General features: G+C 36.4%; 1 protein-coding gene across 11 annotated transcripts in view; it reads right to left on the bottom strand.

The window, feature by feature from the left end:
- Positions 1-17091, bottom strand: part of PAM (peptidylglycine alpha-amidating monooxygenase) — a 214337-nt gene that overhangs the window by 9142 nt on the left and 188104 nt on the right. For all 11 annotated transcript variants that reach the window (XM_032476440.1, XM_032476441.1, XM_032476430.1 and 8 more), the window contains 6 exons: positions 16278-16350; positions 15122-15332; positions 14525-14725; positions 12443-12558; positions 4444-4543; positions 2301-2354 (listed from right to left, as the gene is read on the bottom strand). In XM_032476440.1, coding sequence (XP_032332331.1) covers positions 2301-2354; positions 4444-4543; positions 12443-12558; positions 14525-14725; positions 15122-15332; positions 16278-16350 — 755 coding nt within the window. The remainder of the gene's footprint in view (positions 1-2300; positions 2355-4443; positions 4544-12442; positions 12559-14524; positions 14726-15121; positions 15333-16277; positions 16351-17091) is intronic.

The raw sequence follows: 17091 nt of genomic DNA, 5'->3' as shown, positions 1-17091 counted from the left end.
GGAGGGGTAAAAGCTCTACTTTCGGTGGGATATTGGCGTATTATTTTATCCCTAGTAATTTTATTTGAAAATTTAAATCCCTTTCCTAAGTTTCTTATCGCAAATTCTCTTATTCCTGAAACTCCCTGAGAACACAACACTGGTTCTGAAACTCCGCTATTTATGATCAGTTATATAACCATTCACAGTGAGGATGAGTGTTGTCAAAGGTTACTTGAATTTGGAAATTTGCAATTACCATGTATCTACAGGGCTGTTAAATACGAGAGGATGTTTCTCCCACTCTTTTGTAAGGGGTGGTCTAAATGAAGCTTCCAGATTTTGATAAAATGCACAAACTCTTGGAGATTCAGCATGATTTATATTCCTTTTTGTAATAAGAAAATAATCTTGAAAAAAAAGTTCAGTGAGAGTCATTTGGGTTTCAAAGAGGACTGGAACAAGTTCTTTGGGGCTTGGGTATTCCTGACTATTAAAACGAGACTGTCATGACAAGACATTTCAATTAAAGTTACTATTTGAGCTGCTGGAAGGTTTCCTGACCAAATGGACTCAGTGGTGTGCACTGAGAGAGGACATGGCCAGTGGGAGGGCACTGTTCATCCTCCACTGGCCAGCCAAGACGAGGTCAGTGAGGGTGGGCTGTTTGCCAACAAGTGCAGTCCCAGGGTTTTGGTGGGATCTATCTGAACAGAAATGGTTTGAGGCCACTGTGAAATCCCAGAGATTTCGGAGTAAACTACAACCATCTCTAACCTGTAGTTCTTGGAAGAATTTATGGTGGATGAATTGGTGGCATTCATCTCTGCTTAGCAGTGTAGTAATAGTGGTTAAGAGGACAGCTCTGGCATGAAACAGACTGGCTTAAATTCTGGCTCTACCATTTAATACCTTAGTAGTAATTCTGATCCTCAATTTCCTCACAAAGGTAAAGTGGGGATAATAGCCATTATCATACGATTGGTGTAAGGATTAAACTTGGTAATTCTGGTATAGCCCATGGTTTGTGCTCCATAATTGATAGCTATTATTCATAATAGCATATTTTCCTACATCTTTATTTGGGACAAACAGAACTTATCAATAATTCCATATATAACAATAACAGAAAAATAGAGGGCCAGGAACTCCTTCAATATGAGCGTGGTATGAGTGTCACTCAGTAGCATCAGCTGGTTGGAATCTCTACAAATGCCAAACAGTTGCTATTTATTTATTTTATAATAGTATCTTACCCCTTTCAACCTTGAGCCGGCTATATGTTCTTATCTGCCTACATAAAGTCCCTAAACTCTCTCTTGGTTCTTGTTTCTTTTCATCTCCTTTCCACCTGCTTTCGTGAGAAAGGAAAACAAGTAAGCCTAGGGTTAAGTCTGAATAGCTAGGAGAGCCATTTGTAAAGCAACTAGTAACTGAATCACTTTGCTACGTAAATATTAGGAACGCCTCTAGTGAGTTCTTAACTGCACATGACCATGTCTAAAACCCTGCAGATGGCAGAAAATACATAAATATAAACTGACCCTAAGAAAGGGAGGAAACAATTTGACTGGGATTCCAGATGAACCTGGTTTTACCAGTAGCTAAATTCCATTTCTCCATTCCTTATTTAATATATGCCAGTGATACACTTGTTTGTACATATGCGTATGCATGTATGCACGCGTGCGCACGCGCGCGCGCACACACACACACACACACACACACACAGAGTCCCTATAGGACATAAGTCTCCTGAAGTCAGGCACGATGTCATTTCCATTAAGCCTGCTATAGTGCCTTACACACTGACGGCCTTCAGTGAATGTTGGGGGCTGAATGGTACTAAGACTGGAGCTTAGGGAGAAGCTAATCTTTTCAAGCCTCTATAGTATTAACTTACCAAAGATATTTTTCACTCCTTTAGAGGAGAGCCCATTAAGGAGGGCCTTTCCCAGCATGCTGGATGTTACATTCTGCTTGCCTGCGGTTAAAGCGCTTCCCAAAGTGACGGCCTTATGTTCTTTTTCTCTCTTAATCTCTCTGGCCCACCTGTTACAGATTTCTTGCAACTCCAGTCACTTTTTTTTTTAATCACTTGAAATCAGTGAATTTGAGCTCATTATGACTACTCCATTTATCAGAAAAAGCAGTGGCAACATGTAGGTTTAAAGGCTTAATTAAGTATATAGTAGAAGTTATGGATAATTTACCAGATTATATTTTTAGCCTGGTAATTTTTGTAAGTACAATCAAGAGCCATAAAAGTATTCAGCACAAATAGCCTTGGGTTTCACAGTCATAAGAGGAATCTGACCAACCTTTGACTTCCTGGACCTCAATGCCAGCCTTTTTAACCGATCGATGTTCCATTTCTGTAACAGCATAGAAAGAAGAGAGAAAATCAGAATTGTCAAAAATTACATTTGAAAACTTAATTTTAACATTAATTTTTCTCAGTAAAAAATATTTCCTTAATTCATCAAATACATTATTATGTTAGAAAAGAGTTTAATACAAAACACTAATTAGGTGCCAGGTCCACGAGTCCTGGGTAAAATCTCCTAGGGAAATCTGAAATAATATTTCTAAGGTCTTCATATTCAAAATGAGATTTTCCATGGGGAGATTATAATATTGTATTATTCCTGAAATATCAAGTAATTCTGTTTTCATGGGGACATCTTAGACTGACGACTAGTTCTGCCATATTTGATTACCAGTCTTCTAGTTGACATGAATTGATTTGACTAGTTAAATACTAGAATACGTACACGTGACACTTGTTTAGTCTCCTATGGCAGTCTCACTGTTCCCAGGGTACTGCTTTCCAGGTTTATTGTTTGGTTGCATTCAGGACTACACAGAAGGCTTTTTCTCTCTTAAAGCTGGATGCTATACTGCAGTGCTTCTCAATCACGGGCCATTTCAAAATCACCTGGGAAGCCTTTCCAAAAGGCTTTCCACATATTATAACTCCTCTTCTTTCAATAAGATCTTGAGTGCAGTCTGGCTGTGTGTTTTGAAAACCCTCCCCAGGTGACTCGGACATGCACCTCTGTTTAGTACAAACCACTAGGGTGGAATAAAGAGCCTTAGACTGGAATCTTAATGAGTTCAAGTATCATATTTGTATCTGTAAAAATGAAGATTCTGGCTAGATTTCTGAAGTTTTTTCCATCCTGAGAAGCATTTACTCTTGTTTTTTTTAATTCCAAAAAGCCTGGGTTCAGCCATGCAATTGGGAATGATCCATCTCTCTCTGCTTTCCTGTCTGTCCACACCTCTTGGTTCTTCTTTGAGGAGGCAGGTGCTAGGAGAGCCTGCACACTGGCAAAGGGAATGTGCAGCTACGGCTGCAGTGGAACAGTCCACAGGCACCTCTGTGCATCAGTCCTAACTGGGTCCTTATTACAAAACAGCAAAGATACTCAAAGGGCAATTCTGAAGACAACTGTTCCCAAAGTGCCCTGGGCTCCGAGACTTGTGTGGCAGATGACTGACGTTTCTGAACCCACGATTTTGCTTTTCTTTATTGTAACTTGCATTTTTCCTTGTTACCAGTAGTATTTCTTATCTTCATCAAGTCCACAAGCCTTTATCATTTCTCTATTCAAAACTGCCTGTGGCAGCTCCTGATACCTCAGATTTATCATCCTTAACCCCATCTTCTCCTACCCTTTGGACCCTGCCGCATTTTGAAAGCATCTCTGGATGTGGAAGTCTGTGGCCCACTAAGCATTCAGTACTGTTTAATTTAGAAAATTTATGTCTTTTACTATATATCAGAGGCTAGGTTAGTATACTTCTGAATGTATACTAATATCCAAATTGCAATGAAAAAATCCCCAAACCTAGCTGGCCTGATCCTGGTAAAGAATCTCCTTCGTCCCTAGACAAACTTTTTGAGTTACATGAAAACCATACTTCAGTATTTGAACAAGCTGAAGTCTAAAGAGAAAATGCAGTCTTCTGTTTGGGGTGATCTGTGTCTGACACAGATGTAGGTCTTCCTAGATGCTCAGAGCAACTGAGAGCTGAAGAGCCACGTGGGAAGTGATGACTGTGTGGACACCAGGCAGCACCCTGCTCTGCCAAAGCCTTCACTTCCCTCTGGAACAAAGTTGGAATCAACACTGGCTTTTAATGTAATAGACATTACTTTAGGCATCAAGAATTTCCTGTGGAATATCTGTGGAAACAAGGGGATAACTGCCAGCAAAAAAAAAAAAAAAAGAAAAAGAAAAAGAAAAAGAAAAAGAAAAAAATTTTTTCCTTTGACTTTTAAAAAAATGTAATCCCTGAAATGAATATAAACAAGTCTTTTAATAACTGCCAATCACACCTTGATCTGCTACTGCATTCTATCGATAAAAAGAGAGGGAAATGCAAATATTTTTTCACAGATTTTAAAACAATCCAACTGAGGGAAAATGTGGACAATAAATGCTGTAAAAGCCATACTTTCAGTCGAGGTGAACTTCCACACGGTGTTGGTGTGAGCGTCTCCCACGTACACAGTCCCGTCTTCTGACGCAGCGATGTCATGAGGCATGTCGAAGTGCTGTCAAAATAATACTTATGTATGACTGAAGCACTGTGCTGTACACAACATTGTAAAATGACTATAATTCAATAAAAAAAAGAGTAATAACAAAATAAGAAGAACACAGCAAGGTGGGGAGCCTGTACTTGCCTCTTCATGAAAAGGCAGGAAAACACAGCAACGCACACAATGAAACAACAAGCATATTATTCAAACCAAAGAAACAGTGATTCTCACCAAAGCAACTCCAGGCCGAAAAGAGTCATCCATTCAGGCCCTGGGCACTGCCTGAGCCAGGCCTGCTTCTATACACCGGGAAATGAGAAGGGGGCCTCACCACTGACTTCCAAGTCTTTTAAAAAGTGAACGTTTCCAAGCAGATCTTTTTTTTTTTTTTTTTTTTTTTTACAGTGTTCTTTAGTTGGTGTTGTATTATTTACCTAATTATTTACATTCATCTAAAAAGACCAGGTATTAATTTTTGTTATTCTCCCATCAAGCTATCATGTGCTACCTTAAAAGCTATTTATACATTACTGATGAGAGGAACCATTTCAAAGATTCAGAGCACTCAGGTTATTTCTGAAATGCATACTAGGAGATATGCAGGAATGTGGGGTTTTCTACCCTGAAGCCCAGTGTTTGCAATATTTCCAGTCAGCAAAGGAAACAAATGGAGTGTTACTTCTAGTATATCCTGGGCTTGTGTACCTACTTCAGATATTATGGTGTTTCAATATGTCTTTCCTCATGACATGTTTCCATTTCCAATCATCAGTATCTGAATCATGAGGACCCAGGAGACAGGGGAGCACTTCATGTGACTTTCTCAGGGTCCCAGAGCTAGTTCCTGGAAGAGCAGCCTTAAAATGTGCTGCTGCTGCCATTGCCATCTGTCTCCTGAAGCTTTCAGAGGTGCCACGTGTCTGCCAGTTGGTGGGATGCGGATGATATTTTTCACCTTTGATGCCAGGAGGCCCGCCTGAGTATAGCGTTCTCAAAAAATAGGGCCAGTGAGTATGAATAGAACATTATCCCGATCGTGGGCTTACCAGCCAGCATGTGCCCACATGCGCCTGCAGAGTACAAAGGGTGCTCATGAGGCAGACTTCCGTTTTTAGCTCACTTCAGGAGGGGCAGAATGCATGCTATTGAGAAACTACTGTGCTGTAAAAATCAGCAACAATTTGTCACATTGAAAGAAAAATGAGATGGCCATGCCAACGAGATTCATTCCTGCAGACTATCAAATGAGCTGGACTAATGTGGAGGAGGACAGAGGGCCAGAAATCAAGACGTTGCCTTGTTGAAGTCTTCTGGTAGTTGCCAGTCATTAGATGTTCATCTTTATTTTGGGTTCAACTAATAGGTGGCAACAGGTTTGCAAATTACAGGGAGTTCCTCTTCTATAACCAAAATACGTTTTTAGAAACTGCTTTGCCAAACATATGGTTGTGGAATACTTTACATTTTCTTATGGGAAAAATATTATAACAGGTGGGGGAATAAAAGTGAGGGGTAATGTGCAAGCTATTCATTAGCTAAGGACTTTGCTTTACGTCTTTTTTATTTTTAAAACTTTTTTTTAACTGAAGTATAGTTGATTCACAATGTTGTCTTAGTTTCTTGTTTACAACAATGTGATTAAGTTATACATATCTATGTATTTTCATGTTCTTTTCCATTATGGTTTATGGCAGGATACTGAACATAATTCCCAGTGCTATTCAGTAGGACCTTGTTTATCTATTTTATATATAATAGTTTGTATCCATGAATCCCAAACTCCTAATTTATCCCTCCCCTTTCTTTTTTGATAACTATAAGTTTGTTTTCTATGTCTGTGAGTCTTTTTCTGTTTTGTAAATAAGTTTATTTGTGAGTCTTTTTCTGTTTTGTAAGTAAGTCCATTTGGATCATATTTTAGATTCCACATATAAGTGGTTTCATATGATATTTGTCTTTGACTTACTCCACTTAGTATGATAATCTCTAGGTTCATCCATGTTGCTGCAAATGGCATTATTTCATTCTTTTTTATGGCTGAGTAGTATTCCATCATGTATATGTATATGTATATGTATATGTATATGTATATGTATATGTATATGTATATGTATATGTATATGTATACCACATCTTCCTTATCCATTCATCTGTTGATGGACATTTAGATTGCTTCCATGTCTTGGCTATTGTAAATAGTGCTTCTGTGAACAACAGAGTACATGTATCTTTTCAAATTAGAGTTTATCTGGATATATGCCCAGGAGTGGGATTGCTGGATCATAGAGCAATTTTATTTTTAGTTTTTTAAGGAATCTCCATACTGTTTTCCATAATGGCTGCATCAATTTACATTCCCACCAACAGTGTAGGAGGGTTACTTTTTCTCCACACCCTCTCCAGCATTTATTATTTGTAGACTTTTTGATGATGGTCAGTCTGATCCATGTGGGGTGACACCTTATTATAGCTTTGATTTGCATTTTTCTAATAATTAGTGATACTGAGTATCTTTTCCTGTGCCTATTGGCCATCTGGATGTCTTCTTTGGAGAAATGTCTATTTAGGTCTTCTGCTCATTTTTTGATTGGGTTTTTTTTTTTTTGATATTAAGCTATATGAGCTGTTCATATATTTTGGAAATTAATCCCTTGTCAGTAGCATCATTTGAAAATATTTTCTCCCAGTGTGTAGGTTGTCTTTTCATTCTGTTTATAGTTTCCCTTGCTGTGCAAAAGCTTTTAAGTTTAATTATGTCCCACTTGTTTATTTTTGCTTTTATTTCTATTGTGTTGGTAGAATGTCTTAGGAGAACACCGCTAAGATTTAGTGTCAGAGGATGTGTTGCCTATGTTTTCTTCTAGGCGGTTTATAGTGTCTTGTATTATAAGTCTTTAAGCCATTTTGAGTTTATTTTTATGTATGGTGTGAGAGAGTGTTCTAACTTCATTGATTTACACATGGCTGTCCAGCTTTCCCAATACCACTTCCTGAAGAGGCTGTCTTTTCTCCATTGTATATTCTTGCTTCCTTTGTTGAAGATTAACTGACCACAGGTGTATGGGTTTATTTCTGGGCTCTCTATTCTATTCCATTGAACTATATGTCTATTTTTGTAACAGTATCATGCTGTTTTGATTTCTGTAGCTTTGTAGTATTGTCTCAAGTCTGGAAGCATTATGCCTCCAAGCTTTGTTCTTTTTCCTTAGTATTGCTTTGGCAATTTTGGGTCTTTTGTGATTCTATATAAATTTTAGGATTATTTGTTCTAGTTCTGTGATAATTGTCCTGGGTAATTTGATAGGGATCGCATTGAATCTGTAGAATGCTTTGGGTAGTATGCCCATTTTAACAATATTAATTCTTCTAATCCAAGAACATGGGATATCTTTCCATGCCTTTGAATCGTCTTCAATTTTTATCAATGTTTTATAGTTCTCAGCATATAACTCTTCTACCTCCTTCATCAGGTTTATTCCTAAGTATTTTTTTTGATGGGATTTTAAAAGGGATTTTTTTTTTTTACTTTTCCTTTCTGATATTTCATTGTTAGTGTAAAGAAATAACAACTCGTTTCTGTATGTTAATCTTGTATCCTGCTACCTTGCTGAGTTCATTTGTCAGCTCTAGTAATTTTTGTGGCATCTTTAGGGTTTTCTATATATATAGTATCATGTCCTCTGCATATAATGACAGTTTTACTTCTTCCTTTTTATTTTGGATCCCTTTTATTTCTTCTTCTCGTATGATTGCTGTGGTTATGACTTCCAATACTATGTTGAACGGAAGTGTTAAGAGTGGGCATCCTTGTCTTGTTCCGGATTTTAGCAGGAAGGTTTTCAGCTTTTCACTGTTGAGTATTATGTTGGCTGTGGGTTTGTCATAAATAGCTTTTATTATGTTGAGATGTGTCCCCTCTATACTCACTTTGGTAAGAGTTTCTATCATGAATGGATGTGGAATTTTATCAAATGCCTCTTTTGCAGCTATTCAGATGATCATGTAATTTTTGTCATTTCTTCTGCTGATGTGGTATATCACACTGATTTGCATATGTTGATCCATCCTTATAACCCTGGGATGAATCCTACTTGATTGTGATATATGATCTTTTTTTATGTGTCATTGGATTCAGTTTGCTAATATTTTGTTGAGAATTTTGCATCTATATTCATCAAAGATACTGGCCTGTAATTTTCTTTTTTGGTACTATCTTTGTCCAGTTTTCGTATCAGGGTGATGGTGACTTCATAGAATGACTTTGGGAGTTTTCCCTCCTATTCAATCTTTTTGAAGAGTTTGAGAAGAATTACTGTAAGTTCTTCTTTGTATGTCTGGTAGAATTCCCCAGTGAAGCCACCCAGTCCTGGAGTTTTGTGGGGACCTTTTTTAAAAATTACAGATTCTATTTCAAATCTAGTAATCAGGGTGTTCAAATTACCTGTTTTTTTCTTGATTCAGTTTTGGTGGGCTGTATGTTCCTATAAACTTGTCCATTTCTTCTAGTTTGTCCAATTTGTTGGCATATAATTGTTCATAGTATTCTCTTATGGTTTTTTGCATTTCTGTGGTATTGGTTGTTATTTTTCCTCTTTAATTTCTTATTTTGTTTATCTGGGACTGCTCTCTTTTTTCTTGGTGAGCCTGGCCAGAGGTTTGTTGATTTTGTTTACTCTTTCAAAGAACCAGCTCTTGGTTCTATTAATTTTTTTCTTGTTTTTCAATCTCTATTTTATTTATTTCCTTTCTGATATTTATTATTTTCTTCCTTCTGCTGACTTTAGGTTTTGTTTGTTATTATTTTTCTAATTCTTTTAGGTGGTAGGTTAGGATGTTTGAGATTGTTTTTGGTTTTTGAGGAAGGCCTGTATCACTATGAACTTCCCTCCAAGGACTATTTTTGCTGCATCTGAGTTTGCTTTATTTAAGTAAATCACATAATATCATCAATTCAAGGCTAAAATAACAATAAACCTCTATCTGTGGTTCTCAAACTGATACAGGGAGATGAAGGTTCTGCTGGAATTACTTTGGGCATCTCAGGGGGAATCTTACTGGATGGGACTTTGGGACATCTAGTCCTACTTCAGTCAGAGGCACTCAACTATAATCTTTCAAATGAATTATTCCACTGCTCTGTGTCATTTGAAACAAAAGATTTTTCTGTAAGGTTTAGGATTAAGCTTTAATACATCAGAGCTGAACAGATTTAAAGATCTTCTAGTTGAGGCTTTGGAAACTCTTCTCTTAGCAAAATAAAACTGACCATAGAAAAAATGGCAGCATCATCCTGGGCATCTGGTGATACACCTCCGGGCAATCTGCCCTCAAAGTCTTATATTTTGTCATAAAAATTCATAAGGAATTTGTGCTCTCCATATCATAATTATGTTTGCTTTAACACAAAATAATGTTTAAACTTACTTGATGTTAAGTAAAATAGTTCTCTAAGAAGTTGCACCAAGTTATGTTATTGTTTAATACATCCCCTGGCTTCAGGGGATTAAAAGGTCAAACACATTTTATAGTCAAAAAGACCAGCATTTAACATCCACTTGTGCTACTTCCTGTGTAGCTCTGGGTAAGTAATTTCACTTATGTAAACCTTAAGCTCAAATACTGTTAAACCTCATCATTTTAATCTCCATTGTTAAGGGTGGAGAAATAACATGAATCTGGGCTTACTGTTCCCTTCTTTCTTTTGTTCTTTTCTTTTTTGGGGGGAGTGATATGGAGCAGAGGGGATTATTCCCTTCTTTTTCCACATGAGCAGCCTTGCAAAAGAAAGAAGACAAAAAAATGCCAGCCTGGAGGGAGTGTGTGACAGCAGATGAGAGGGACCGGAAGCCTTTGCTGTGATTATGGAAGGAAGAATGTGGGGGGCAACCAGGTATCTTTTGCCCTCATCACTTTTCTACATTTGATAGAATCATCTTCTTTATTTTCCTACCATCTCATTTTCCTGCATAGACATAATGACGATCATACATTCAGACATAAACATTTCTAAAGAATGTAATAGAAGAGGGAGATCTGAAGTACATGAGGAGATAAGTAGTGGACAGGTACCAACAGCGGCACCGACCCATTATGTAAAATTTGATTTTTGATTTGAAGGAGAAATTTCTTCTTATGCAAGAGTCAATACACCAGAGTATTACCCTCACCCAAACTTAATCTTTGTGATGATAATCTAATTAAATGAAAATTCTGAGACTCATAAATGGATTTCAGATCACTGAGTCAACACACAATAAATTTCTATGTTTGGGTGTAATATTAAAGTCTTGTTTATGGAAAGGAAAAGCAAATTTCATCTTAGAGTTAGACTCTCTTTTTCAAGTTTGCTGTACTGATCCATATATTGTGACGTATTCATCCCTGAACGTCCCATCAATGATGATGTTTAATCACAAGGCTTTCTGAAATTTTCATCCTGGGTTGCTCACATTTTTATGAGTAATAAGGCTCATTTAGAATCTAGCCTCTAGCATAGCACTTAGTGTCGATTTCTAGATGTGTATCTGAATTCAAAGTTAAAACCCTGATTGACACAGTACATTATTAAAAGAACAATCAAGCAAACATTGTGTTAAACCAATTGAAGACCGAAAGGAAGTTAAGTATCTCACTTTCTTTATCAATAGATAAGAAGAAGCTCAAAGACTGCGGGAGTAAAATACATATTATCAACATAATGGATTTCTTTCTGAAGGATTACCATGATTGAATATATGATCGCTTATGGCTTTTCAGATGAAACACTTCTATGAAAACTTCTGTTTGTTGTACATCAATATAAACTCAAAAAAGAAAGAAAATAAATGTGTACTAGAATCTTCACTTCAGATTATTTGCTTCAGCTTGGATCCTGTAACTTTTGCTAAAACTCCATTTGAGGGAAAGTCTGTGTCCTGTTCTGTCCACCACCATATCCTTAGTATCTAGCATGATGCCTGACAAGGAGTGGGTACTTAATAAATATTTCTAGAATGAATTTTGGTAAGACCCAGACTAGCTGTCAGCATTCTAAGACAAATTTCTAAAATGTTGAGGCATCTTAAAGTTTTTTTTAAGCTAGTAAATTTGGTGTCTTAAAGAATACTGTAAGAATTTGAGTATGGAGGTATAGTTTATCCTGCGGCTTATGAGAGTGGCATTTTGATCCATTAAAGCAACAAATCTTTATATATTTTGAAAAATAACTCTTATTTGTAGCATTTCAGCAGGCTGGGTTTTCTCAAATGGATGTACCACAAGCACATTCAGGCAGTGTATGTGAACATTCTGATCATTCTGACAATCCTATTACAGAGAAAGTAAACTGAGGAGACAGAGGACCATGGTCACACTGCACCACACTCACTGAGTTTGTAAAAGCACTGTTAGAATAAACAGCGGGACAGCATTCTGAAGCCAAAATTAGACTTTAGTCTTTTATCTAAACCAAGTCTCTGGAACTTGAATACCTTCCAGGAAGTGCTATTTTCAAATCTTGTTGCTCAGCGTAGTCATAGCATAAAAAAAATGCAAACAAGATTCCTGTTGCTCTAAGAGAAGTAGACATGTATAGTTTAACACATTGTGGTACCTTCTCTACTTGGATGAAATCAGGAAAAGACTTGTTTTTCCCGTTTTCCAACTGAAGTGAATTTAAACCTGCCATCCTGTACAAAGTCTACTGAGAACCTTAGAACTGCACACATTTGCATCTGAAGAAATTCATCTAGGAACAGACAAGGACATTTATTCTCAATAAAATATAGTATACAGCACTTCAGCCTAGCTAAGAAAGTTATCACATCTCTTTAAAGTTTTTAAAAAAATTATTCAAGTACTAATCGAATGCTAAGATTCATATTTTAGTTGTATTCTCATGAAAACTCATCCATAGTTAATGTATGTGAATACCTTGCGCACTGGCTTGAAGACGTCTATAATTTCTCCACTGGAAAAGTTCATCACAAATCCCTGTACAGGTTCTTGGTTCTCAAAGTAAGGCTTCCCATTCACCGCAAAGAGCAAACCTGTGGCAACATATCCAGTTAATCTTCCTTTAAAATATGGATAAGACTGGCTTTCAAATACATGCACATAATGTTACATAAACAAGAAATGTAGGGTCAACCCAGTTCCTACAGCAGGCCACAAAAGTAGAAAACAAAATACTTAGCAGATGTCTCTTCCTGGGTAATAAAATAGGGGCAAACAGATTAGGGGACTAGCCTCCTTGTAACAAAACCCAGGAATTGCAAGGCCTGTTCTACTTAGGAAGCCAGTAGAAATCAGATATAGATGAGATGACATAGATGGAGAAATAGACACATAGACACCATAGGTATCCTAAATAGACATTGGGAAGAGTTGGGTTATTTGAGCCGGTCATTTTGGGGTATCAGACTTTTTAACAATTATGTTATACCTACTCTAACTACAAGTAGAATCAGAGAAAAATATGCAGAGAAAGTTAAGTAAAGGTACAATATAAATAGAAGAATGATCTGATTTCAAAATACTAAAGTCTGAAAACGTGACATGCATATTCCAGATTGTCAGACATATTTTTTCCTAATTAAGAAAATTAGATCATCTTTTTTATATCAATGTTTCTTTCCATACTACATTTTTTTTTAGTAAAACTGTATTTCTTAGTATAGTAGTTTTTCCAAAATAGTGGAAACTGTGATATATTGGTTAAATAAATACTTAAGATGATGGAATAGTATGTTTCCAAGAATTAAAACAATAAAATATATAAAATACGAAACCAGTGTTGAAGGATTTTTTGTCTTTCTTTAAGAATTTCGGGATAGGGTCCTTTAGTACATCATGCTAGGGAGAACATCAACGCCATCAACGTCAATTCCCATTGTGCAACGTTGTAGAGAGAACTGAATAATACTGCTCTTTGTGTTTTGCTTAGATTTTCTCTTTAACCAGATTTCCTCTGTTCTTTCCTCCTGATGTTTTTCTCTTCGTACTTATTTTTATTCGCTATGAACTTGATCACCCTCTTTGTTAGATAAATGGTCTTACCAAATTTATTCTCTAAATATGAGGTAAAAGCCAACATGATAATTTATCTTTCATTGACATTAACAAGAGTCTTTTATTGCTTCTTTATTCCTTACTCCTTAGGAAAGCCAAACTTGCTCCTATTTCAGTTGCTTAAGTCCCTTTACTCCATGTCCTAAATAAACTGGGGATGGCCTGGGGAGACAGCAGCCATGTGCAACTCTAACAGCATATGAAACCCAAATATCACACTGATAACTACATAGTCAATGCTGCACTAACATAGGTGCAGATATATTTGTGAAGTATACTGTAAAAATTGCATACAAATTCTAGAAATATATTTTCAGTTATTTCGTATTCATGATAAAAAGAAATCTTATGCTAAGTTATTTTGCAATATGAATTAAATGAATCTTATTTTGTAAGTTTGGATTATTTTTCTGATTTTCTTTAAGTTGAGACAATATCTTGAAATGAGAAAAAAAAATTCCAGGTTTTATTGGCCATTTCTCCTAGCATTTACACATAAGCCTCGCTTACTTTACATGTATATCTTAAAAAAGTTAGCCACCACTTTTCTAAAAAATGTGAAGAACTATTTTGAATATTTATTTTATGAGTCATCCACCATCTGTTGATGATGTGTGAAGACATAATATTAATCATTTAATAACTAGAGCAAATGATCATAATTAAGGAAAAGTAAAAATCAATGTTTGGGAACAATTTTTTAATCCATTACAAACAGTTGTTAAATCTTTTGAGTTCTTTGTTATTTCCATATAAAGAACAGTGGCATTTGAGTTGCAAATGATTTATAATACACTAACAGTTTTAAAATGTTTTAAGATCTGATATATAATGCACCTTCAATTCCTTCATAAAAATTTATAATAAGAGCATAATAAAATTAGACAAATACTTTTTAAGGACAGAGTATAGTATGAGAAAACAGAAAAAATAAAGAAGAAATACCTGGTATGTATGAAATTGCAAATACATTTCTTCCAAATGACGCATGCTTAATCTCTCGCACAAATTCTTTGGTGTCAGTTTTAAAACACTGGATCCGACCATTCTCTCTGTCTGCCACACATAATTGGCCCAAACGAGGCACAAGGGCCAAGCTATGAGGAACACTGAACTGGCCTGGTTTAGGATGGCTCCCAGCAGACTCTACAGAACACAGAAAAACCTCAGATATATGATTTGTAAAATCACCCAAAGTCTGACTAAAGTTTTCTAATTTTCAAAACTCAACATAGTAAACCATTAAATACCTGGAACCAGAGGAAAAAATAAGGTAAAGCAGTTAATATCTCTTACCCACAAGTGCATTACAGATTTTCTCCCTATTTGGACAAAGTTTAAAGTTTTTATGTAGAAGCATTCTTTTGTCCTCTTACAAGACTTTACGTGTGTGTGAGGAGCCAACTGGATGCATACAGAGGCCCTGTTTTTCTAGCTTCAGGGGACAATTACATCCTAAAGAATGTGAGGGGTGGCCAATCTCTTGCTCCTAGTGACGTTGGCTAAGAATCACAATTAGACATCAAGAGTCTCATTGAGTACCTTCTCCCCACTGTGTGACGAACTTTCCACTTGGCGAAAACTGCACAATCCGACTGTTGCAGTAACCATCTGATACATAGATGGTTCCAGTGTCTGGATCCACAGCCACATCGGTGGGCTGACAGAAGTGATTCTGGTCACTGCCTGGTTGCATGCTCCTTCCCAGGATTAACAGAGGCCCTCCTTTACTGTTTGGATCCAGTTTGAACACCTTTTAAAGAAAGAACAAAAGCCTTTCCCACTTTGCATGGTTAATATTGACACGCACCTACCTGGCTGAGACTGCTTGCATATGGAATTAGAGTGTAAGCTCCCAGAGACTTATTTAAAAGAAGACAGTTTTTAGAACTGGATGGGATTCTAGAAATTATCTAGTCTGATTTCTTCATTCGATAAACGAGGCTGATAGAGATTAGGTGATTTGCTCAAGTTAATCTAGCTCATTAATGGTGAATGGAGACTAGTACATGGATGTCCTGTTCCACCCACCCTGCCCTTCCTTTCTGTCTTACCTTAGCTAATAGTACAATACTCTCCAGACAATACAAGTGCAATAAACGTTTACTGAGATGATGTTTGAAGATTCTTGTAGCTACGCCTTCTCAGTTCTAGTTTTTTTTCCCCCTAGTTCCTTCCCACCTATTCATAAGACAGGTATTAAACATGAGCTTATCTTTTGAGGACATTACGACTATTCTGTGATGGAAATACAACTTCCATAAAAAGAACAAACATTTGCTGTTTTATATGTAAACATATATACACTAGAGACTTTGCATCCATTTATAGAAGATTAAGATGGTTTATGAAAAATATATAAAACACATGAGGTGATAAAAATAGAACTAAAACCTGGGGACAGAGGAAAGAAAAACAAATACAGAAAGCCAAGAAGGAGGTTGGTAGAGTGAAGCTTCACATCTGGCCCTAAGATTCCTGCCAGCCCCACAGAGAAGGGTGGCTTGATCACGTACAGATTAGTTTTTCTTAGCACTGAGCTCTAAAAGAACCATTTCAGATGTGGCTGCTCCATTTGTTGTTGCTGTTGTTGTTATAAACTGACTGCATCACAGAAAGAGACCTAGACAGCTCCAGAACATTTTAAAAGCACAACTCCATTAGCTTCTATTTGAATAATTGCCAAATAGAAGATTACCTGGTGAAGAGCTACGTCAGTGACCCAATAATTTCCATCTTTATCTATGCTTAAGCCATGTGGCAAGTAAAATCTGCAAAATAAAAACAACTGTCTTTATTATATAATTACTCCCAAAGCATACAGGAGAGGAATTTTTTTTTGCTAATTAATCTGTAAAGGCAATACAAATTTATAGGTTGATAAATGTATACCTGTATTACTATGTTAAAGACCAAAATGAGTTGTTACATGAAAATACCCATTTCAGTAGAGACCTCCTTGTGAAAAATCTTGAGCAGTACTTAATCATTTTAAAATCTATAAATGAAGCCTCCATATCAGTCATATATATTATTAAGTACAGTATATTAGAGCAAATAACACAAGTAACATCAATTTAAAAACAAGTTCTAAGATCATAAATATTAACATCTTAGAAATGTGTATAAAACAAATTGGAGAACTATAAATGGATTTATATGGATTGAATAGTTTAAATATGGGGCAAGGTAATATAATGCTGTGCTAATATAAAATATTAAACATATGACTGAAAAGCTTTAAGAGTGTCTACTGAAGATAGTAAAACCCACAGAAAACTCATTCTAGCAGATATGGGCTGTGATCATCTAGACAAAGTGAAGTGGTGTGCTGGATAATCGTTAGAGAAGGTTAATCTGTTTAACAAATCAGTTGGGATGACCTGGGTAAGAGAACTGTAAACTAATGTGGATGGAGGCTGACAAGCTTAAGGAACGTGGACAGAGTTAACAAACACATTGGCAATATTGTAACGTGGTTGTGGTCAGATGACACCTGACATTCCACACGT

The sequence above is a fragment of the Camelus ferus genome, chromosome 3 (assembly GCF_009834535.1).
Source record: "Camelus ferus isolate YT-003-E chromosome 3, BCGSAC_Cfer_1.0, whole genome shotgun sequence".
Classification (NCBI taxonomy): Eukaryota; Metazoa; Chordata; class Mammalia; order Artiodactyla; family Camelidae; genus Camelus; species Camelus ferus.
Note: the sequence above shows the minus strand (reverse complement) of the source record. Positions and strands in the feature narration are given on the sequence as shown.